At 36.7% G+C, this 24,013-nt stretch overlaps 1 protein-coding gene across 1 annotated transcript; it reads right to left on the bottom strand.

Annotated features, from left to right (window-relative positions):
• Positions 1–7,157: 7,157 nt before the first annotated feature.
• Positions 7,158–14,452, bottom strand: LOC132145444 (trafficking protein particle complex subunit 3-like). Its single transcript, XM_059556483.1, has 5 exons — positions 14,285–14,452; positions 13,087–13,184; positions 9,804–9,903; positions 7,720–7,902; positions 7,158–7,629 (listed from the first exon to the last, which is right to left on the bottom strand). Exons 1-5 carry the CDS (start codon positions 14,324–14,326, stop codon positions 7,510–7,512), a joined length of 543 nt encoding a protein of 180 aa, XP_059412466.1. The 5' UTR covers positions 14,327–14,452; the 3' UTR covers positions 7,158–7,509.
• Positions 14,453–24,013: the final 9,561 nt, after the last annotated feature.

Below are 24,013 nucleotides of genomic sequence, written 5' to 3'. Positions count from 1 at the left end.
CATCATTCTCACACTTACGTCCCCCTTATTTCTACTCAAAATCCACAGCTTGAAATCCACTGCGTTACATCACCTAATTGACATTCATGAGCCAATGTGTTTATAAGGTTACTTAAGGGTTGTGGTTATGAGTTGCCGTCTCCAAATTTTGGTTTTCCGCTCACAATATGAGCACTGTAGTTGAATATGAATGTAATATGAAAATAAATGTAATGGCTCTGCTCTACAGAGACATGCAGAAAGCAGTTTCTAAGCCATTTATGTGGTTGTATTGATGTGTGCACGAGAGTGAGTGTTACATCTATAGAAGGTGGTGAACTTCATAGCACACGTACCTTTTTTCAATTAGAAATAGGATTGGCCCAAGAGTCATGAGATTCAAATCTGCCCCAGACATAACACCTGGCTTTTAGATTTAGCTCGGAGAGGTTCTTCAGAATATGTGCCAGTGACACCTGCCTCTTGTCATATTATTGCACCGAAGGTCAGCACGTCTGTTCTCTGCACTGTCATCGCCCACACAAATACGTCTACTTGCAATTATGCAGCAATAGCACACTCATATGGTTCTATTAAACAACAGTAATACTCGATGGATCTGAACTCTTGAGAACTCTTCTAGCTTTTAAGCACAGCTGGGGAATCGCTTTGTTCATGGCCAGTTTATATAATCAGATGCTAATCAATGTTTCTTGGTGGCCCAAGAAGCATTTGCTCCTGGAGGGCTTTCGGTATGGGCCAAAAAGAGATCTTTCAGACAATGCAGCACTCCATGACATCCTTCTTTGCGGGCAAGTTTATTGCCATACATGCCAAAAGAATTAGCACCGCTTATACAAAGGGTTCATCCACTCGTGAAATGAACCATTAAACTTAATGAGGCAAAAAATGTATTTCAATAAACACATCTATAGGTTGTGTTTTTAACAATAAAGAAAGAAACAAAGATCAAACCACCATGAATCCAAACATCTCATTATATGGCATCATTTCTATACACTCCAGAACTCTCTCCTTCCAAGAGAAACATTCAAAGGGTGCCTACATTTGTGTAAAGAGCGTACCCATTAAAAACACAGTCTCTCGTAAGAATTTTACTTTTCTTCTCAGTTCGCTGGGCACACATGGCGCAATGTGTACACAAGTTACACTGGAAAGTTTTGACTGTTTCCAAAGTGACTCATTCATGTGGGTCTGCTTGAGCATTCCATCTCCTCATGACAGAAACCACTCTGGTCTCCACAGCCCATCCTCTGTTCCAGAACATTCTCTCTTTCGGATCGAGTCGGGACACACAAAAAAAATCACAAGCAAATTAGAGTCGAGCGAGAGAGGAAAAACAGGGAGCTAAATGGCACTTCCTGCAATTTTGAGATTTGGGCAATTTGACTCTGTCGGGTGGTTTGTAATCGTTTTCAACATGTATAAAAATTTGTGAAATGTAGAAAAGGCTCTGTCTGTTCGGAAGGGAAATGAATAAATGAAAAAGCTTTATTGTGATTCTTCAAGTGAGCATACCGAAATATGACCAGACCTCCACTGTGAAGTGTATGTGCATTTATTGCAGTGAAAGACTGAGCTGTTTTAACCTCATTCGCTTTAAAAATGGGTTAAAAGGGTGGGTCTGGTCCTGGACCTGGTTTATTACACAATAAAGAACTCAAAACATTCTTGACTGCTTGATTGGAACGGCAGCTTTGACGTGGGGGAGTATTCATGTCAAGCGGACTAGTAATGACATCACCAGTGGGCCATGTTCAGGTGATGGAGTGTTGTGTCATGCTTTGTTTGGTTTTCCAAAAGAAGCCAAATTAATTTAAACAGAGACTTTGAGAAAAACATGTCAGGAGGACAATCATGTATTCAAGGAATGTCATTCGTTAGAAAACTAGTTAGTTTGGAACATGCTCGGTTTGATTTTAAAGAACTGTCCAGTCTGCAATGTCAACATACAAATGAACAGCATGCATTTTCATATATTAATGCAGCTTTGTGCAGACCTGAGTGAGGTAAGTGTATCCTGTCACTTAACGGCAAAAATAATTATAACTACATTACACCATTGTGCCAGTTACCAAATGTTTATGTTTATCTAAAGACAATTTCAGGTTTTCTTCCTAAAACGTTCTTGTGTATAGAACTACTTCATCACCTTTAGTCTAGAAACAGCTAAAAACTAAACATGGCACAGTGATATGCAACTTTAATTCGGTCAACAAACATGGAATTACTTAGTAGTCATGCATGTCTTAATTTAAGAAAGTTTCACAATCAATAAATCAAGAATGCTGACTTTCTTTTGTTGTATAAACAAAGAGAGGTCCCAAATGCACAGATGTTCTAACTGAGTAACTGCAGGTGTAGTGCATCACATTAACTACGAACATGGTCCACTAATGTTTGATAACTAGAATGCTACCACATATATGTGCATTTGAACAGTTGTATTATGTAAACCTTAAAATGTTTTCCTTGAAAAGAGTGTTTATGCTATGTTTCGTAAAAATAAATGTTACTGTTTTGGCTGATATACATTGGTGCTTTTTAATATGTTGCCCTGTATGGCTTTTTAAATACTCAAATCTGTCAGTGCCTGAACATGGAAATTTGTTTTCTCTAACGAGAAAAGATCCACTTTTAATTGTTCGCATAAATTCTACTTGGTTTGATATTTTGTTATATAACGTTAAATTATACTATACAAGTACACAACAACATATGACCTTAAGTAAACAATGGCATATTACTGAAATTAAACAATTAAATGAATTATTTTAATAATTCCCATCAATCCTCTCAAAATACTGAAACTCACTGTGATATGATCTATTAGTCTGGGGATACAATGGAAAAAGAGGACCTTTCAAGTACCATTTAAGACATTGGCAACAGGTCCAGAGTTTGCTGTGTGAGGATTTATGCTCTCTATTTGTCCCAGATGTGTTTGATTCAGATCAGCATATACCAGTAGTCATGGGAAAGTGGAAGTAGCACATTTTACATGTTATAAATATGGTGACCTATCCAAGTTAATCCTGTAAATAGTGGCGCCTAAAAATAAAAATCTGAGTTCAACAGAAGATTTTATGAATTAAATAAATAAAAAACAAACAAATGTTTGAGGACTAATATGAAAAGTCTTTGACATATGGCGTTCCTCAAGGATCTAATTACATATTTTCTTGACATCTGAGAATTACCTCAGACAAGAGGGTTTGTTGCATTTCCATCTTGTATCCTTTGATTTACTGTCTCGTGACCTTTACTGGAAACAGTGCACATGCTGCTGTTCCTGTGAGCCAGGGAAGATCATCCATTCGTGTGTCATCTCCTTTGTGCTCCAGAACAGCTGTGGGAGACTTGGACACCATGCGATGGGCTGTGATGGCTCTCCAGCATTGGGTCGGTTCTCTGCACTCCAGGGCATGTTGATATTCCCACAAGGTGTGTTTTTGAAACGCACTCGGTCTTGCCCTGCACCGTTTCCCTCCTCTGACCTCCCATCATCTCGCTGCCAATCCTTTTGTCCTGGCAAGGCTTGAAAGTAGGGGATACAGTGGAAGAATCAGAGAAAGAAAGTGAGAAGAAAAGAAAGACGGAAGAATGGATGAGGGGGATTCAATAATGGTGAGCCAGCAGCAGGCCGTCCACAGGATTTTATTGTTTCAGCGTGCCATTCAGCATTTGTTTCTGATATAGTTGCACATGGTTGCATTTAGAGGGTTTAAATGAGATTGGTGTGTACCGTCTCGTTTCCAGCGCATACGTAACGTTTGCTACTTGTATGCTAGAACTGTCCTAATAAAATAATAAAAGGGACAGTCACCCCAAAATAAAAAGTCTGTCATGAGTTACTACTCACAGTCATGCTGTTCCAAACCCGTAAGGCTTGCTTTCTTCTGTGGAACATTAAAAATGTTCACTCTGCACTATTCCATGTAATGAAAGTGGACTGGCAACAAGTACAGGTGCATCTCAATAAATTAGAATGTCGTGGAAAAGTTCATTTATTTCAGTAATTCAACTCAAATTGTGAAACTTGTGTATTAAATAAATTCAATGCACACAGACTGAAGTAGTTTAGGCTTTGGTTCTTATAATTGTGATGATTTTGGCTCACATTTAACAAAAACCCACCAATACACTATCTCAACAAATTAAAATATGGTGACATGCCAATCAGCTAATCAACTCAAAACACCTGCAAAGGTTTCCTGAGCCTTCAAAATGGTCTCTCAGTTTGGTTCACTAGGCTACACAATCATGGGGAAGACTGCTGAAATGAAAGTTGTCCAGAAGACAATCACTGACACCCTTCACAAGGAGGGTAAACCACAAACATTCATTGCCAAAGAAGCTGGCTGTTCACAGAGTGCTGTATCCAAGCATGTTAACAAAAAGTTGAGTGGAATAAAAAAATGTTGAAGAAAAAAATGCACAACCGACCGAGAGAACCGCAGCATTATGAGGATTGTTAAGCAAAATCGATTCAAGAATTTGAGTGAACTTCACAAGGAATGGACAGAGGCTGGGGTCAGGGCATCAAGAGCCACCACACACAGACATGTCAAGGAATTTGCTGAACCACAGACAACGTCAGAGGCGTCTTACCTGAGCTAAGGAGAAGAACTGGACTGTTGCCTAATGGTCCAAAGTCCTCTTTTCAGATGAGAGCAAGTTTTGTATTTCATTTGGAAACCAAGGTCCTAGAGTCTGGAGGAAGGGTGGAGAAGCTCATAGCCCAAGTTTCTTGAAGTCCAGTGTTAAGTTTCCACAGTCTGTGATGATTTGGGGTTCAATGTCATCTGCTGGTGTTGTTCCATTGTGTTTTTTGAAGTCACTTCACCCATTTACCAAGAAATTTTGGAGCACTTCATGCTTCCTTCTGCTGACCAGCTTTTTGTATATGCACTACATGCCATTGTAAGACTTCCAGAGTATGAAAAAAGAAAATTAAGATGATATTTACATAAAATCTTGCTTGTCAGTCTTGGTCACCATTCACTTTCATTGTATGCAAAAGATCAACTTAGACATCCTGCTAGACATCTAATCTAGTATTTGCATACAAATAATTATACAGGTTTTAAAACACATGAAAGTAAAAAATATTTTTGTAATCTATTTTCTAAACGCATGTTATATATATTAAGAACAGTTCATCAATTTCTTTTTTTTTTTTTTGACTTTGTGATGTTTAATCAGAAAATCTAAATTGGAATATTCTGTGAAAATGACTGATCTCTGGTGATGTATGCAAAACTTCTCCAATTATTTAGTCTGCTCAAACCATTCCCCTCCACAATCGACTGAACACTCACATTAATTTTTGAAGTGCAACATCCACATCTAAAAATCCAATCAAAAATCCATCCATATAACAGAACTTACACAAACTGCAAGAAGTTTCAGGCGTCAATGCTTTAATTTGCTACCATTGACCTGTCTTTAGACATGCAACAAAAATGGCTTGTAAAAATCAATTCATTAAAGGGCTTCTTGGAATTATTTTGTGCCTTCTCCATGAAGAATTTCAGTACTGGCCTAATATGGTGGTCACACCGATATGAGCATACAGATGACGGAGAGAAAAAAAAAAAAAACCTTACAGTATAGGAAAGATGATGAGAGGGTCATCTCATCTGGAGTCCATTCTTCTTCTCATGTCAAGATTCATATTTGTTAAAGGTGACCGTGATGGTTAATAAACACTGACACATCACTTTGTTTCGGATGCTTGGCCAATGAGATATCCTGCATTGTTAAGATGGAAGAAAGAAGGAGCAAGAGAAATACCTGAGAGCATATGGAATAGTGATACAAGTTTTCACGCAATACACAATCCCAGTTGTATATCCCCATGATACAGGGGTCTAATTCTGCCAAATGATTTACATCAAATGTCTGCGCGAAACCATTTCCATTTCTCTCGCTTTCCAATATACACATTGTACAGAATACATACATTGTATGCATAATCTAGTGAGAGGGGACAAGGGATTCGGCCTGACAGGGCTCCGCATACATTTTCCACTGTTTTTCTTGTAAATGTCCCTGAATCAAGAGCGAGTGGATAAGGAACATATTCCACAAAATAATTTCCCAGTCCCAGAGATTCAAAAACAAGCAGTTGGTGGACTCCATGAGCAATCAAATACCAAATTAAAGAGAAACACAGAAAAATCCATGAGAATGGAAAGAGAAAAAAGGTCACCCACCACAATGCTCACAGCTACCTCTAGTGGCTCAAAGAAACAAACCAATACACTTACACAATGAATGCATTATTCATCACATCAGTGTGAATCAAATCACATGAAAACTGCATCTGAATGGGCTAAAGTTTATAAAACCGAACCCATACACTAGCTTATGGGAAGCAGTAGTAGAAGCAGTAAACGTCTTTCCATTTGTGATTTATGAGGTGTGGAATTCTGGAAAAAGAAGCCCAGATCATGACGTAAAGCGATGAACAGGTGTCAGGAATGAACTTTGAGCTGCTCCGGGGAAATTAATGGCTTTCAGCGAACGGCCTTCCCCTTCCCACTGGTCAGCGTGACCATGAACCCCTCGGCTACACCACTAAAACGCACTGGCTCCCAAAACAGCCCTGTCCTGCACATGCACCAGTGACCCTCCAGGCCCTGATTGCTTCCACGTTGCTTGAGTAAACATCTGAGACGAATTAGGCCCTTGTTATTGTTGTTTAACTCTAACCACATCGTGCTGCCGCGCTGTAGGAATAACAGTCCCACGACACAAGGGCCAGTACAAGACAAGTCGAAGACGGCGATGGGGGCTGCCGTGACACTTCATTACATACGTGTGGAGGGATCTGCCCCAGGCTTGGCACACACAGGTCCCATTATCTACATACCTTGTCCCCTCCTAGACTCCCCTTAACACCACTGGCTCTCTACAAAACATGTGCGTCTCAAAAGACTGCGTCTCTGTTCTTGGCAAACATGGGGCCCTTTCTTCAAATGTTAGTTTTAGATTAGCCATCTAAAGTTGTTTTTGATACAAGTGTTACGGATATTAAAACAGCAGTGTGATACGGCCCACTCAAATGAGCGCTTTATTGCAACTGAGTAAATATTAGTTTGTGTCAAAGGCCTATTGAGTAGAAGAACGATAAATGAAGGGACTGGCCACAGTTGTTGGTAGTTAATGGTTTATTCAATCTAATTACGATACTTGACTATATAATTTAAACATTCTGTGCCATATTTATGAGTTAAATGCAAAAAGAATAACAGAAAATATACTAGAGACAAACTGACATACAAATAGAGGCTTAAGAAGGTATTTGTAGGAGATAAAAAAACATGGACCAGGTGGAAAGAACATGCCATCCTTGGTGACACATCAAGAGATGTCTTCTTGACAGTGAATTCGCATTGCAATACTTGCAATGTTTGGGGATTGGTTGGCCTTCTTGACCAAAACTGGAGTATTGGTTTCTAATCCAACATAAAAAAAGTCTCTCGAATCAAAAGTCTCTCAGTCTTATTCATCTCCAGCTGGCAGGTTCTCCTCGATCCTTTTGATGAACTTCATGCGAATTTCTGTCACATTGTCACCTCTTAGCGTGTCCTGAGCGAATCGCACATCCACTGCCATCTGAACCTGCAGAAGTAGAAAAATAACTTCAGTGTGAACAGTGATTGAGGGTTAGCAGAAGATCATCGATTCATCTCACGCAAACATGCTCTTCACCATTTCAAGAGCTCCTCTCAGCACTCCACAGAGCAGGTTGGAGTAAACTAGATTACTGTGGTTGTCAGGAAGCTCTACAAAGTCCACCAAGGGGTTGCTCTCAAGGATTAGAGAGAACTCATCTCCAGCAGGACTCCAGTTGGTCACGCTGGGGGTGATACCCAAGTACATCTTGAAGGCTACCTGTTAATGTGAAGACAAAAAGGCTCTCGAGTCTTCATGTTAACTCGCTTGGCTACATCTATGATGTCAGGGCCACATTAAGTGAATTTGCAGAGCTGCTACATTCTTTTTAGGTGCTGTATTCACAACTATGACACTGAAGTGACTTGTTTTTTTGCCCAACTGCACAGTACGGGTTTGAAAAGACATTTTGAGAACAGGCCATAAGACCACCAAAATCTTGATTACTTTTTATTTAACAGTATATCACAATTTTATAATTTGTGCTGGAAATTCAAGTAACTTAAAAAACATTTAACTATTAACAATTTTAGATAATCCATTAAATGCTTTCTTTTTATTTTAGAAACCTGGCTAGTATTAAGACTACATTTTATATTATTATTATTATTACTTTTTTAAAATGTATATCAGTTGTTTATTTACATGTAGCAAATTTTTCAATCAAATATCAAAATAAATAAATATTTTTCATACTGTTCATTATGATGTTGCAATGCCTAAAATAACTTGTTGCAAGTGCTGTTATTGTGAACTATTAAATATAAAAAGATGTAAAAAAAAAAAAAAAAAAAAAGGTAAGTTTTATAATAATAACACCAAATAAAAAGCTTTAACTAAAAAAAACCTAAAGAAGATTAGAAATGGCTATATATATATATATATATATATATATATATATATATTTTTTTTTTAAATAGCTATTGCACAAATATAAAAATAACCCAAAACTGATAAAATGACAAATGCACATTAACTTACAAAAACATGAACTAAAATTAAAATGGTTAAAATTAAAGTAAAAAAAGTAAAAATATACAAATAAAAGCAATTTTAAATTTTAATTACTATAACTATAATATATAATATACTAACTGTAATAGTCTGTAAATAATACGACACACACACACACACACACAAATATATATACACTTAATAAAAAAATAAAAACAGCTAGGAGCATTTAAAGCGATACCTTTTAGTTTTTAAGGCAATAATAAAATGAATGAATATTATAATGACAACAATTATTGGCTTATATTGAACAGAATTTAAGTCCTGTGAATCTCTTACATCCTCAGAACATCAGTGCAAAAACAGCTTCACAACAAGTAACTCCACAAAAAAAAAAAGTGTTTTTCATCCTCATTTCATAATGGATGTGCTCTGTTTGAAGCCGTAAAATAGCCAAAATACACACACCTGAGAGCGCACAATTTTGTATTAACACTCCCAGTCACTGCATTGCACAGCAACCATAAACAACTAAACAATATCCTACACATTCTAACCCTCAGTGACTTAATAAAAATTGTTTTAAAGACCCAGAGATTTAGGATTCTGATCAGGGACCTAGCAAACTGATGCATTCTGGATTAACATTCGACAACGTGGCACACGTGGAGGAAAGTGAGGAGAGAAAGACAGAGAAAACAGAAGAAAGGAGAACAGACAGACAGACGAGACCAAGCAAGCATGGACAGGTGACGGACAGAGGGAAGAACGCTCTGTCAATCCTGTCAGTGTTAACCCTATACGCTTAGGGTGAGGTGCATTGTTTCATAAAAACACAGAGTCCGTGGCTCTCGCAGACCAAAGAAAACAAGCCGAGAGGAACACGAGTGTCTCGGTTCACTCCAACGCCACACAAACGGCCCGCCAATTGGCTTTGCGATAGTGTAGCGTGGATGTTTCTCAAGCTGTGACTGTGAAAAATTTAAAACAGTAGAAAGATGTGATGAAAGCTAAGAAAATATGTGGGCTACTGCAGGTTGAAGTTCAAATTCCAGTCACTTGCTTGCGCATTAACATGCCTGCCTGCTTCTCTCTTTCTTTCTCTCTCACTTGGCCTAAGGGTGGGCTCAGCATGCGCTCTGATTGGCTCCAAGTACTCACGTTACCTTTGCAATGACATCGGCCGTTTCTCGGAAATCGTGACACCTCCCAACACTGGACCGAGCCAAGAAGTCCTCAATCAGACGCACTCCGATATTGTATCCCCTTGAAAGGATGGAAGAAGAGAAGGGAAACTGTGAAACTGTCATTGTCAGAGCAACTTCGCTTTCAATCGCCCTCATTTCACCCACCAACGCAACCCTAAGAACTATAATCTCTTTTTACTTTGAAGGTCTTACCAAAGCCCTTTAGCTTCAAGCACTCGAAAGGAGAGACACAAACTTGTTGGATGGAGAGAAAGTCAAATCTCGCTTTTGCTTATATTATATTTAATGCTTTAAAGAAGCAAGAGGAAAAAAAGATTGTATTTCAGACATGTTGCCAAACACAATATCAGTGGGACTACTGGATTAGTTCAAGGCACGGTTTAAATGAAAAGACCACCCAGCCAAAGAACACACGCTGCCCACTGATTCTCTAAATCACAACTGCTGGACTCCAAGCATCTCAGGGCTTTCCACGCATCCTCACTGCTTTCCCACAATCTTTAAAACAGAGCTTCCTGACTGGTTTTGAGTCAGGGCTCAGATTTTTCATTGAACATCAAGTGGCGACCCAACACAGTACCAAACTATTACTACAAATAAAAGCAACAAACATGTACTTGCTCAAACATAAAAATAAGTTCATACAATTATTTGAACAGGCCCAATAATATGCAAAATTATGACTGGAAATGAGATATGCACAGCCTTTAGTGCAGGAAAACATTCATAACTACATTTCAATAAGTGCATTTAAATGTACTGAGTGAGATTTCAGTGCGATTAACACCAAAGAAAATAAGTGAAAAGACATTGTAGTGTGGGTTATTTTTTATTTTTTTTAACCCTGCGTAGTTTACGTCAATGTTCTGAGCTTCTACCAAGCGACAGATGGAGATTTTGATTGGACATGGAAGGCATTTCTCTTTCCTTTGAAAAATTGATAAGACTATTTATTTTAACTATATACTGGTTTAGGGTCTGCTGTTTTTTGAGTTGTCTAGTCACCAAAGGTCCTAAAAAAAGTACCACGGTCTCCGCAAAAATATTACAACTGTTTAAAACATTGATTACAATATGATTTCCTTCCTTGAGCATCAAATCAGCATATTAGAATGATTTCTGAAGGATCATGTAACACTTAAGACTAGGGGTGTAACGGTTCACAAAATTCACGGTTCGGTTCGATACAATACACTGGTGTCACGGTTCGGTACGTTTTAGATACAGCAAAAAGAAAAAATTGGCAGATAAATTTCCTTGATTTAAAAAAAAATGTTTTATTTAATAAAAATAACAAAGTATGTTTTTTTTTTACATTGAACAATGATGGAGCTATTCTTTACCCATCTTCTATGGTGTTTTCTTAGCAGCATACTGTATAAAACAAAAACAGCTCCTTATAAAAAAAATGAAAATGTTATATTAGTTATGAACAAATACAAAGATGTTACTTTTTATATGGAACTCTATAACTCTTTATATTGAGTGTGTTTTTACTCAATTGGTTCTCTATAGGGCTTATGTTTTTTGGAACAAAGCAGGAATTACGGTCTGTCTGAAATGGGCTCGTGAAGGAATATTGTAACGGGGCTCAATTACAATAAGCATGTTCTTAAAACCTAGGCGCTCGCTCACTCAGTACGCGCTGAAGGCTCGTTGCAAAATGGCTAATGCGTTTAACAGACCAGAAATAGAAGATCCTTCAATAACCAACAGGTCTGGTGTTTGGGTGCACTTTGGATTCCCTGTAAGCTATAATGGTGATGATAGAATCAATGGTAAATAGTAAGGTCTCATATCCGCGGCTATAATGTAAATGTAGCCTACCAATCGCCGTGGTGATGTCTTATGCCCTGTTTGAATCCGTTGGAAAAGTTTGTCTAAATGCTGCGGGGATAGTTTGTTGCGTGTATGTTTCTCCTTTTTTTCGTCTTTTCCCAGATACTGACACACTAAGGTGATGTCGGCGTAAATGAGTTGACATGTTTCAAGTATTCCCGCTGGTGTTTTTTTTTTTTTTTTTTTATTCCCGCTGGTGTACCCTAGATGTGACATATCGTTGTTTTTTTATCCACCACTCTCTTGCCATCACCATTATAGCTTACAGGGAATCCAAAGTGCACCCAAACACCAGACCTGTTGGTTATTGGAGGATCTTCTATTTCTGGTCTGTTAAACGCATTGGCCATTTTGCAACGAGCCTTCAGCGCGTACTGAGTGAGCGAGCGCCTGACTGAGTAGCCTAACATAAACATATAAGTTGGTGTTTTTTTCTTCTTCGGGGGTGTCAGGGGCGTTGCCTGTTACGTCGTTTGGGTTATTGGGCTACCTTGTTGAACGCATATCATTATATTTCACAATTTTTTTTTTATTTTCCAAATATAATTAATTAGTCCAACGAACCGTTCGGTCCATAATGCGTACCGAACCGAAAGCCTCGTACCGAACGGTTCAATACGAATACGCGTATCGTTACACCCCTACTTAAGACTGGAGTAATGATGCTGAAAATTCAGTTTTGACTTCACCGGAATAAATTATATTTAAAAATATATTGCAATTGAAAACATGTATTTTAAATTGTAATACTATTTCAGAATATTGCTGTTTTGATCTTTATTTTGACTGAATAAATGCAGCCTTACTTTAAAAACATAACAATAGTCAACATGTTTTAAATACATTTTTTTTCATTTTTAATTTTTCCTGCCTTGCAACCCACCAGCTGAAAGAATCAGTGCTGTACAACATGAGATGTGAACTAGCAAACAGAAAAAAAATAGACCATCAACACTCTCATCCATCTCTTTCATCTGGATCCACTCTAACAGTGGAATTGAATCTGAGAAGTACAGCCAAGTGGGGAACAGAATCATGCATCTGAAAAACCAGGGGTGTAACCTAAAGCTAGTCGATTCATTTAACAGGGTGGGGAGAAAGACAGCTCTTGAAAAACCTAGAGTGGCACATTTTATACACTTCATACCACCTAACCCAACTTCAGCAGACTGGATGGCACAATCACCACACCTAATATAACAGCCTACTGACTATACAACACCCACACTAAACCCTCTCTGTTACAAAAAAATTAATAAAAAAAGGTGACCAGTTCCAGCACCTAATCCTTACACTGACTGCTTAATCTACAATCTTAGAAAAGAGAGAAACCGTAATTTGTTAACTGTTTAATGTGACCAGATTGGATGGATAGGTGAGAAACGGAGGAAGACAGACTCACATTTTATCCAGTTGTTTGTTGACTTCTTCATCATTTTCATAGTCCTTACACAACTGAGTGACCAAGGCTCCATAAGTGAGAGTGAATAATTCTGAATTCTGTTTAAGGGAAAGACAAGACCGCCCAAAATTACCCAACAACATGTTCACAATATTCACTGTGTTTACCGGTTAACCACTGTTAACAATTTACTAAAAATATAACCATTGCTTTTCTAAGATCAGAAAATGGGAATTTCATAACAACAGGAAACTATCCAAATGTCTGAGATTTCTAGTGGAATGCTTCTATTATGCATTTGGTAAATTAATACACCTGCTTTTTATTTCAACATTTATTATAAGCATAATAACTGGAGTGAAACAGTAACATTGGAGATACTTTTAATAGCCCCCTTTTTCTTTAATGACAGAAGCACATGGTCTGCTTGAACTTACAACCTAAAGATTGTGCTCTGCTGCATGATTTCAGAGGATCCAAATAGCACATCATGTACACAGGGTCACAGTTAAAAAAAAAAGTTATAGTTATATATATATATATATATATATATATATATATATATAAATTGTCTTAGTAATACTCAGGACTGAATGGATGCGGGCACACAGTGGTCTTGAGCGCCCTCTCACGGCACAACGTGAAGTTATCACAAACATTAATTATTACATGTCAAATTGTAGCCAAAACGTAATTTCTAGTAATGCTTGCATTTACACATCTGGATAAACTTTCTCTGCTTTCACTACTGTACTGTTTGTTCCGTGTTGAGAGTGTATCAATACTTCATATAACCTACTGCCCAGTGCAGTAATACTTATACTAAAATAAAAAGTATCACACACAATGCATAATACTATGAAAGCATGTATCATTCTAACCAATGGGCCTATATCATTATAATTCCCTCAAACGATTATTAAAAAAAAGCATTTCACAAGATTTTTTATTCAAAAACCAGTCACGATTGACTGACTGAAAGTCTAATGTCTATGCACAAAAAAAAAAAAAAAAAAAAAATTATTAACTAGTGGAATAAACGAATGCACGTCTAGGTAACATGTCTACTACGCTTTATTTATTTGTATGGAAATATACAAACACTGCTCAAACAAACTTATTTTCCGATTATTATAAAAGCATTTTAGCTAGCTGCATGCATTTAGCTCAGATCTGCGGAAACACAAGACACACTCACCATCTTCTTGCTGTCTGTGGCTCTGTTCGACTGCCTAGACATGTTGTCTTATATTACAGGTGTGTACAGATCAGTCACAGGTAATATTTTATTAATCTGCTCAATGCAAAGAGAGTCCCGTGATGTTGTTCCCGTCACTATAATAGATTTACTTCCTGAATCGCAGCTGACTCACCGGAAGTGTTTTCTTCTCTGGATTGTGGGTATTATAGTCAATTTGTAGTTCTGACTAGTTAAAGGTTTCTCGTGTAACCTAATGGAGTTTACTGAATCATTGACCATGGGTGCTTCTCAATATCCCTCCTCGTCTCCTCTCTCCTCCGTCCTCTATCCTATGACCCGGAAACCGATCGAGCTCAGCCATCTTGAAGGACATCTCAATTCTCTAATTGCACCGCGAGGAGTCGAGGATCGAGGAGTGAGGAGGCTTCCAGAGGAGTCATGAGCGAGGATACACAGGTGCATCCTATGCGGAAGAGTTTTATCGACTAAAACGTGACGCACGTATAAATTCTCCTCCCCCTTCACATCGGTCACAATAATTTTGATTTCTACTTTACTTTTGCAGTTTATATAAACCACACACCTCACATATTTCAACAGGGTATCTTTCTTTATTATTATTTATTATGAATTTCTTAAATAAACAAATTTCAACAACATGAGGGCAGATCCTCTGAGCGCTGCTTATGACGCAACGAAGTGACGCTCGAGTGATCAAGGATTCCAATGTGTAAAAAAAGCTTTCATTCGATCCCTCCGTCCTCGCGTCTTTTCCTTGCAGCCTTCCCTCGCATCCTACAGGGGGCGGAGCTGAGACGCGAGGAAAGGAAGCGAGGAGAGGAAACGAGGATGCACAAATAAGAATTGAGAAGCACCCCATGTGTTTATATGACATTTAATCACCACCAGTCCACAACATTAGTATGGAGCTCGGAGTTGTAATTTGGCATTGTAGGATGGAAAGTCAATTTATCATTTCAAAATTAGGATGCCTTTTTGGCATGTTCCAACCTCAAGTTTAGATCAAAGCAAAACATAACATTGTGGAAAACAACATAGTTGTACTTGTGACTCTATGTGGTATGTAGAACAATGAAATAAGTTATATTCAGATCAATATTTGTTGTTCATGTCAATTATAAGTAAGAGCCATAATAAGCAAGAGGTCAGTGTCACAAAGTAAACACTGAGATGTTGATCAGGAGATTCCATTCTGTGTTCCTGGACATTCTGATGTCTCTTCTCACATGCTAAAAAAATTTAAACTCAAATGAACAAAATTTTATGTCTACTTATTTATTTAGTCAGTGTCTCTAGAAGTTGGCATCTCAATTGCATTTCAGGTAAAGAATGTTGACAAGAGAACTGAAGCAGTGACTTAGGGGCCATTTACACAAAACGCTACGAAAAACACCCTTACATCGAAAAATCAGTGAAAGCACAGGGGAATGCAAAAATGCAAGATGCAAAGAGATGGAAAAAACGCAATGTATGCACTTTTAAATGTTTAACTTTTAACTGGTCCGGTGCATGGCAAACTTTTAACTCGAGTGTTGCACTTTTGGACAATAGTGTAAGGTGAGATGCTGCAAAAGATGTACGTCTGTCTAACATGTTTGTCATATTTACAGAAAAACAATGGAAAACCATGTTTTTAAACATGAGCTTGAGCAATGTGTTTTTGGAACATGGTGTAATGTGCAAGGCTATAGTACAAAAGATGCGAGACTCAAGTGCAACAGTCAAACATATCCACCATGTTAATAGAAAACAATGGAAAAGCACTTTTTGTAAAAGTCAAACTTTTTTAAACTTGAGTGCTGTTTTTATAACACTGTGTGTGTTTCAACTTGTGTGTCGCATTTTAGAATGTCATGTACGAGATGTGAGTGCAATGGTCAAACACATGTGTCTAGTGCATGTTAACAAAAAACAGTGGGAAAGCATGTTCTATAAAGGGTCAAACTTCTTTATAGTTAAGCGCCACAATTTTAGAACACTGTGTAATGTGCCAGACATTGCAAAATACAGTATGCGTGTGCAAAAATCATTGGTTTTTGTGTTTTTGTCTTGAAACTGCACTGATAAAAATGATTTTGTGGTGAAATAAATACTACATAAAAACAAATGTAATTTCTACATTAAATAATTTAGTTAAGGCAAGAATTAAAAAAAAAATAAGTACATTCTATATCAGTACTCAATTTAAGCTTGTAGAATTTAAAGTTTGAACTTATAAGTATATTTTACTAGGAATTGCTTGTTATGTTTACAAGGATTCTTTAAGTAAATATCAATGTTATGTTCCTGTATTTCCCATCATGCACTGGGGCATGAATAATTAAAAGAAAAATGTTTAATTATTCACTGTCTTTGAGTTGTATTTAACAATGTTTTATGGTTGCTTTTGTTGTTAGGTTTTAGTAACTTACTGTTTTGTGACATGTGGAGTTCATTTTCTACTCAAAATGATCCATTTATACTCAAACACTAACCACTGATTGTTACCACCATTGTGTATGGTGTACCAAGTATAGAGGTCTCTGTGTTCATTTGGAAAATAACATGTTTGAGACATATTATGTTTGAAGGAAAACATTTTTTTTTTTAATTTACTTGCATGTTTGCAAGTGAACCACATGCTTTAATATCATGGTTGTTTATGAGTGTTATTCTTGTTAGAGAAAATTTTAAAAACTGTGACCGAGAGAAATATACTGGTGTATTGCACTAAAATATGACTAAATATGAACATGTATTTACTCATCTTACCTGCACAAAAACAGATTTGGTGTCCCTCCAAATTAATAAAAAAACAGTCAAATCCAAAATCAGAATAGTATACAACCCTGTAACAATTATGTTAAATAAGACAAATATAATTTATGTATTTTATCCCATTTTAATAAACCATGTATTTACTGCTGACCTTCGACAATCCAATTCAACCATACTAAGCAAAAATAACACATTTGTGTTTCATTTTTGTTTATTGCTGAATAATGGTGAACTTTCTTCTCCAGTGTCACATTCTTCATGTAATTTGTTTGAGCTGCGCCCTCTACTTTACAGACATGAATTTACATTTTTCAGCCTGAGCATTGTTCATTTCACCTTTGTTTTGAAAGGGCTTTTCACATTTATAGGATAATAACTTATATATATATATTTTTTATTTATTATGGCAGATAATGTATTTGACAAATTCACGACATTTAACGTGTAGCCTATCTAGTTAACATACTGTAAAGTTCTGGGGTCAAGTTTAAAACAGTTTTATGTTAATTATTGCCATATTAATGTAACCATCTATGACTGAACCGAGCTGAGTCATTTTCAGAAGTGGTCTGGACTTTACAGTCAGACTCCGTCTGGTTGAACAGGAATCGGGCCAGTGCTTTACAGCCGCATCACAAACAAGTGCGTGAGAGCAGACTGCGGGCCACACTCGGCCCGGATAACACTCGCCGATGCCCTGAGCCGGAGACTCCGCAGGGCAGCCGAGCTTGGGCCGATTACTACATGCTATCTGGGTTAGCTCTAACCCTAATCAAACAAACCTGAGTTTGCTAATCAGTGTTTTCAGGATCATTAGAAAATCACAGGCAGGTGACTTTGATCAGGGCTGGAGCCAAACTCTGCACCGCTTTGGCCCTCCAGGGCAATATTTGAAAAACCCTGCTATGAGATAAGAAATCATAACTGAAATCAATAATATTTTGATAAATAACCGTGGAGTAATGTACAGCGGGCTGCTCACAAATATAACAAAATAAATTCCTTTAGGAATCCTGATCACACTGTCGAAGTTAAGGCTATTTTATAATAATGCTTATTAGGTCACTTTATATAATCTCTCATATAAGAAACTTTTTTTCTTCACTAGAATGTTGACCAGTCCTTAACATCTTACTCATCATAAATTGAAAACAGTCAATCTAAACCACTCTATATTTTCCCAAGGGAAGCCATTCCAATATTTTCTTGTTTTAAAACTACAATCCAAACTGCTCTATTTGTCCTTACAGACGCGGTTCTGTGGCATTTCTTTGTTCTTCCACTAGATGGCTGTGCAACTACATGTACGTTTATAGTGTGGTGTGACCATGAATCCATGATACAAATACAGACAGTCTTAGAATCTGATCTCTGAGTACATTAGAGCTATCATAAACTTGCTTAGTGGTATTCATATCCTGCAGGAAAAAAATGTGTGATATTTCCTTAAAAAGTTTATTTGCAGAGCTCCAAAAACTGATATTTGGACAACGACACTTAATGTCACGCTTTGCTGAGTCAGTTGATCTTACTTGAGGAGAAAAATTCAGTTTCTGCCTGTTCAATAGCAGCTGTCTCACTTTCTCTCCCGATGTTTTCTTTCTCACGCTGTACAGACTGGAAATGACGGATAAGCTCCTCAGAACAGACTTGGAATAACTTAATGCACTCAGAGCAAATACCAGCGAAACCTCAAAGTAAATAGGCTACCAGCAAACCCAGCAAAACGATATTTGTAGCTTGTGCGCCCACTCGTGAGATCATAAGTAGCAGACGTCATATCACAATGTATAAATATTCTGTAGCTATTTGGCATGTCATTACCGAATACCCAGGGAATTTTGTGCAGGTTTGGAAAAGGCTGGCTTAGACTTAAAGTGGTGCTTTATTTGGGATTCTTTCTCTTTTTAAATCTTAAGTGACAACATTATGGTATACACAGTCAAATTATTAGTCTGTGTGGAATTATTTGTGATTTCTAAAGGCCTTTAGGAATCATTTCTCAGAGTAGTGATTAGTCATTCTACCATAATGTTGCTTGGTCCACCCATCACAGCGTGCATCTACTGTATATGTCAGTGATCTCTGGCTGAACTTCATGGAATGTTGCTTAGCAAAGAAGTAACACAGAAACAGTACAGTCTGGCCGTTGGGAAAGGTATTATCCCCATTTCACAGGATATATTCTCACAACAATCTCTAAAGCTGCAGATTTGAAGGAAAGCAGTTGTAAGAGGTTTGATCTGGAGGAGTTATGGGGCAGCCAGTGGCAGTCTGAAAATCAATGATGTGCATGTCAGGCTTTGTTTTAAGCTAATACGTGATAATAATTTCAAAATGCAAAAATGCACTTGTAAGCACCAATGCTATTTTTTTTTAAGTATTGTTTCATTTTTATACAGCTTACTAAAGAGAAAAAAGTTCTGTTGCCATTTTGCATGGAGAGATAATACAATTTCAGGCATAATATCGTAAGGAAAGGGTTTGAGATTATGTTCGTATCACTCTTGCCACAGATATTTAATCTGCTGCAAATTCAAAATATCTTTGAGTCATCTGTTCCACTTTTAGCAAAGATTGAAGTATAAACCCTGGGTTGCATTGCAAAAACTTTTTCTTCTTCACACTACATTATAAGAGGACTAAAAAAAACACACAAAGGCTGCTTCAGAAGGCCTTGATGTACTTTTTTAGCTTATAACGGGACACTCGATAATGTTAGTTGCTCTGTCCTCATCTATTAAATTAGCTACAGTGAGGGTGAGCCAGGATCATAGTCCTCTCTCCCGTGTTATCATTTGGCATCCTTCTGGCAGTGTTATAAATCCAGTCTCTTAAGCGCAAAGATCAGCAGAAAACCGAAAAGGTTCTCACCCAATGAAGGAGGCTTGTGCCTTGTCAGATTGAATCTAAAGTATGCAAAAGTACAAGGTGTAAAATTTAGATTGAATTTATGCTTTTTGGCATGAATGCATCTTGCAATGCTTCCAGAGCTTCATTTCTTAAATTCAAACCAATATAGGAGAGCATTGTAATCGACTTTATTCTATTCAAGCTTTTTTTAAATTATGCTTTTTTGATGTTGCTTATTGCCACCTTTTTTTTAAAGCTGGGATGAGATGAAAATTCACCTTATGTATTTTCAAAATGGATGTTTATCTGTGCATGTTTTTTTTCTTTCTTTTTCTTCTTCTTCTACCTACAGTAATACTCAAAATGTCATATCTTGATCTTCTGGGGGACATCTCAAATCATTTAAAGAGTTAGTTCACCCAAACTCACGAATGCTTGGCAGAGACTGATATGGAAGAGAAGAATTGTTGAATAAAGTCCTAGTCTTTGTTTTCTTTGCACACAAAAAGTATTCTCATAGCTTCATAAAATTATTTGAATCCTTCCTTACAATCAACTGCATGCTTGTGTTCAGATCTTCCTCCGTCCAGTCAACAATCAATGAATGAATGAAGTCCTGCCCTACATTCTTTTTCATTGTGTATATCAGAATACAGATGAAAAGCCTACATTGGTTTCATGACAACTTTAAAGACTGTACGTTTTCCAGAAAACATCTGCAATTGGTTAGTCTCGCCTCAAACTATTGCCACTGGTTGAGCTGACGTTCCTGTGACAAGATGGTAGGGATGCTTAAAGAAACCAAACAATGTTGGCAAGCACAATGTTTACACTTCTTAGCGGAACTATTCTTTTGTATTTTCACTAAATAAAGCTGAGCTAGACAAAAAAAATGCAATATCAAAAATTTGTTACTTAAAGAGGACAATTCTGTCATCATTTACTCAACCTCACCGCCATTCCAAATACCATCCAATATATATTGTGGAACAGAAAATAGGGTATTTGGAAGAATATCTCCTCCTGTGTTCTATAAAAGTCATACAAATTTGAAATGATTAAATGTAGATTATTGATTGAACTATCACTTTAAACTATATCAGAGCTCTTATGCTAGAGTTTCAAAGGGCTCATATAATAACTCTAATCACACAGCAGCATCTTTGGTCCAGGAACAGTGCCTTTCCTGAAAATGAGACCATCTGTTTGGGAGAGGACTGTGATGTCTGTATTACGCTGGCTGATTTTAGAGTAACAGAGAGAGTGCTGAAAAGGGAATATCACACTACAAAATCGCAGCCTCCAGCAGGGGAGGGTGACCAGTGCCATGAGGAAATTAGAAAGCACAGAATGAGGGAGAGAGTAAAAGAAAGCAAAGGATGGGGTAGACACCACAGCTGAGGCTCCATGGCAACCAGTGTTTTGAGTAGGAGGACTAAACACCATGCAGACCTTAGTCAGGCTATCAAAGAGTGCTTGCCAGGGAAAGCTCTGATAGTGAATGAGTAAACCTATCTTAAATGCTGTTTGTAGATATATATTTTATTTATATTGGGCAGTGTTAATAAGGCAGAATCAGTACAAAGTAAATGTCATATGAAGTGGTAGAACATACAAGAGAATTGTAATATTATGACCGTGCTGGGGAAACCACTTCGCAACTAAGCTACTCATATTTTACAGTTAAACTACAGTCCAGCTACTCTTTTGAAGTAAATGATTACACTATATAGACTTATTGTAAAATCAAGTTTTTAGACAATGGTTTTTCATAAACTATACAGCATACACTACCATTCAAAAGCGTAAAAACAATAAAGATATTGTGAAATTGCATTACAATTTAAAATAAGCTTTTTCTATTTGAATATATTTTAATCTGTAGTTTATTGCTGTGATGGTAACTATTAATTTTCTGCAGTCATTACTCCAGTCTTTAGTGTCATATGATACTTTAGAAATCATTCTAATATGATAATTTGCTGCTAAAGAATTCTTAATGTTATCCATGTTAAAAACACATCTAATATTTTTGAGTTTCTTGATGCATTATTTTATTTCATTATCTTCTTCAGGAATCCCTCAGCATTTATTTGAATTATAGAAACCTTTTTTTACAGGTTATAAGACTTTACTGTCACTTTTGAACAATTAAATGCATCCATATTTAAGTGCATAAATAAGTTTTACTGACCCCAAATGTTTGAACAGTGGTATATGCATGAATATACTTTTTAATGTGAGTAAATTGCAACATGAATAAAATATAACAGTGGCTGTTAATATATTTTATTTACAAGAAACTATAAAAATAGATATTTGTCAGAATGACAAATGTACATTCATTATAAAATCATCAATCCTATAAAGTGTACACATTGGGGATGTTATAAATATTACAAGCTAGCCGTTAAATCAAAGTAAATATAAGATTCCAAACCATCTGCTACTGCTTCAGTGATTTGATCTGATCGTAGGCAGTTCTAAATGGCAAAGGATTACGATGCTGTGCTTCAACTTCCTAACTTAGTTCATTTCGGACCAGCGCCCAGAGCTGACCGGCTGAAAATTTACGGTGAGAAATCTCAGAATAAATACTATGTATCCAGCGGGATGCTTGAAGAGATAGTTTGGCCTTGTTTGGACAACTGGATAAGCGATAAAGTGCTTTGACCGCAGCCCACATGGTCTCTGAACCGTGGGTGTTCCAGAACCACGTGTTCTTAAAGAGCAGTTTAATATATACATTTGATAATCTTAATAGGTTAACTAACCGAGCTTAGATGCATTCTGCTGCAATAAATCTCTGTGTCATTCACTAATTGCATTTTTACTCATGCGCAGAAAAAAATTCAGCTGGGTTCACAACAGGAATTTGTTCTGCAGGGAGGATGTGCCTGTTATGGAAGCCTGTTTCCACCATAGAAACATAAGTATAATAATAATAATAATAATAATAATAATAATTTAATTGTGACTTCTTAGCTCATTTCTTACTCTCTCTTTTTTGTCACAATTTTCAGTTTATATCTCTTAATAGACTTTTTCTTGCAATTCTAAGATGTAAACTTGCAATTCTGAGTAAAAAATAAAATAACAATTAATTGCGAGATAACATAACTTGCTTTTGCAAGATAAAAACTCATAATTCTGAGAAGAAAGTCTTAATTATGAGAAACAAACTCGCAATTGAGAGAAATGTGAGATAAAAAGTCGTAATTATTATAATTTTTTTAAATATATTTTGGTAGACAGAATTGCAAAATGTAAAATCTGAATTCTAGATACATTTCAGAATTGTGAAATGTAAATTTGGAATTGTGAGGAAAAGAGTTGAAACTTTGAGTTTATATCTTACAATTCTGTTTTTGTTTGTTTCTGCCACAGAATGCAAAATAGAAAAGTTGATGCGTTTCTGTGTTTATAAAAATACTGTATTTTTTTGTTCCTTTTCTTATTGTTTTTCTTATCTTTAATGCAGAAACACGCTTTCATAGCCTTAGCTAGTATTCAGTGTAATACACACCCAAACTTCCATATGAGGGAAATAATTCTGTTCTGTAACGATGCACACTTTTACACTTTTATATAGACATAAATTACATGTGATTTGATATTTTTGTGCATATTTTGTGAATTGTAGAACCATTTAGTTAATGCACTTCCCATTTATATTATATAATTTAATTTGAGTGTATTTTAATTTTTATGTATATTTTGTATACACATTTATTTAGATATTTATTCCTAAATTTATTTGCAAATGCATTGATGAAAACTTCATATAGACACATTGAATGAGACTCAACGAGTGGTGCAGAATTTGTTCAGGGCACTGAGATGTTTACTTGGAGATTGTTGAACACTTTATGATACTGCTCAGAGTGTATCGCTATCTGTGACAGCACCCCACCGCTAAATATATTATCAGCCTGCCTCAATTCCTCCCATGTCTCCAAAACATGATTATCCCCTTTGATTTGTCTAGAGCTATTAGATACATCACACACCTACCACTTCTCTACAAGTGCTTGTCATGTGTTTGATGAGAACCTTAGGATATGGATGGATTTAAACAATGTTTGCAAATAGAGA

Source organism: Carassius carassius, chromosome 8 (assembly GCF_963082965.1).
Source record: "Carassius carassius chromosome 8, fCarCar2.1, whole genome shotgun sequence".
Taxonomy (NCBI): domain Eukaryota; kingdom Metazoa; phylum Chordata; class Actinopteri; order Cypriniformes; family Cyprinidae; genus Carassius; species Carassius carassius.
The sequence above is the reverse complement of the archived record's forward strand: the minus strand, read 5'-3'. Positions and strand labels throughout refer to the sequence as shown.

Coding starts and splice junctions, on each gene's coding strand:
- LOC132145444 (XM_059556483.1), bottom strand. CDS start 14,326: ATGTCTAGGCAGTCGAACAGAGCCACAGACAGCAAGAAGATG. Junction 9,904..13,086: donor AACAAACAACTGGATAAAAT/GTGAGTCTGTCT, acceptor CATCCTTTCAAG/GGGATACAATATCGGAGTGC. Junction 7,903..9,803: donor CGGCCGATGTCATTGCAAAG/GTAACGTGAGTA, acceptor TCACATTAACAG/GTAGCCTTCAAGATGTACTT.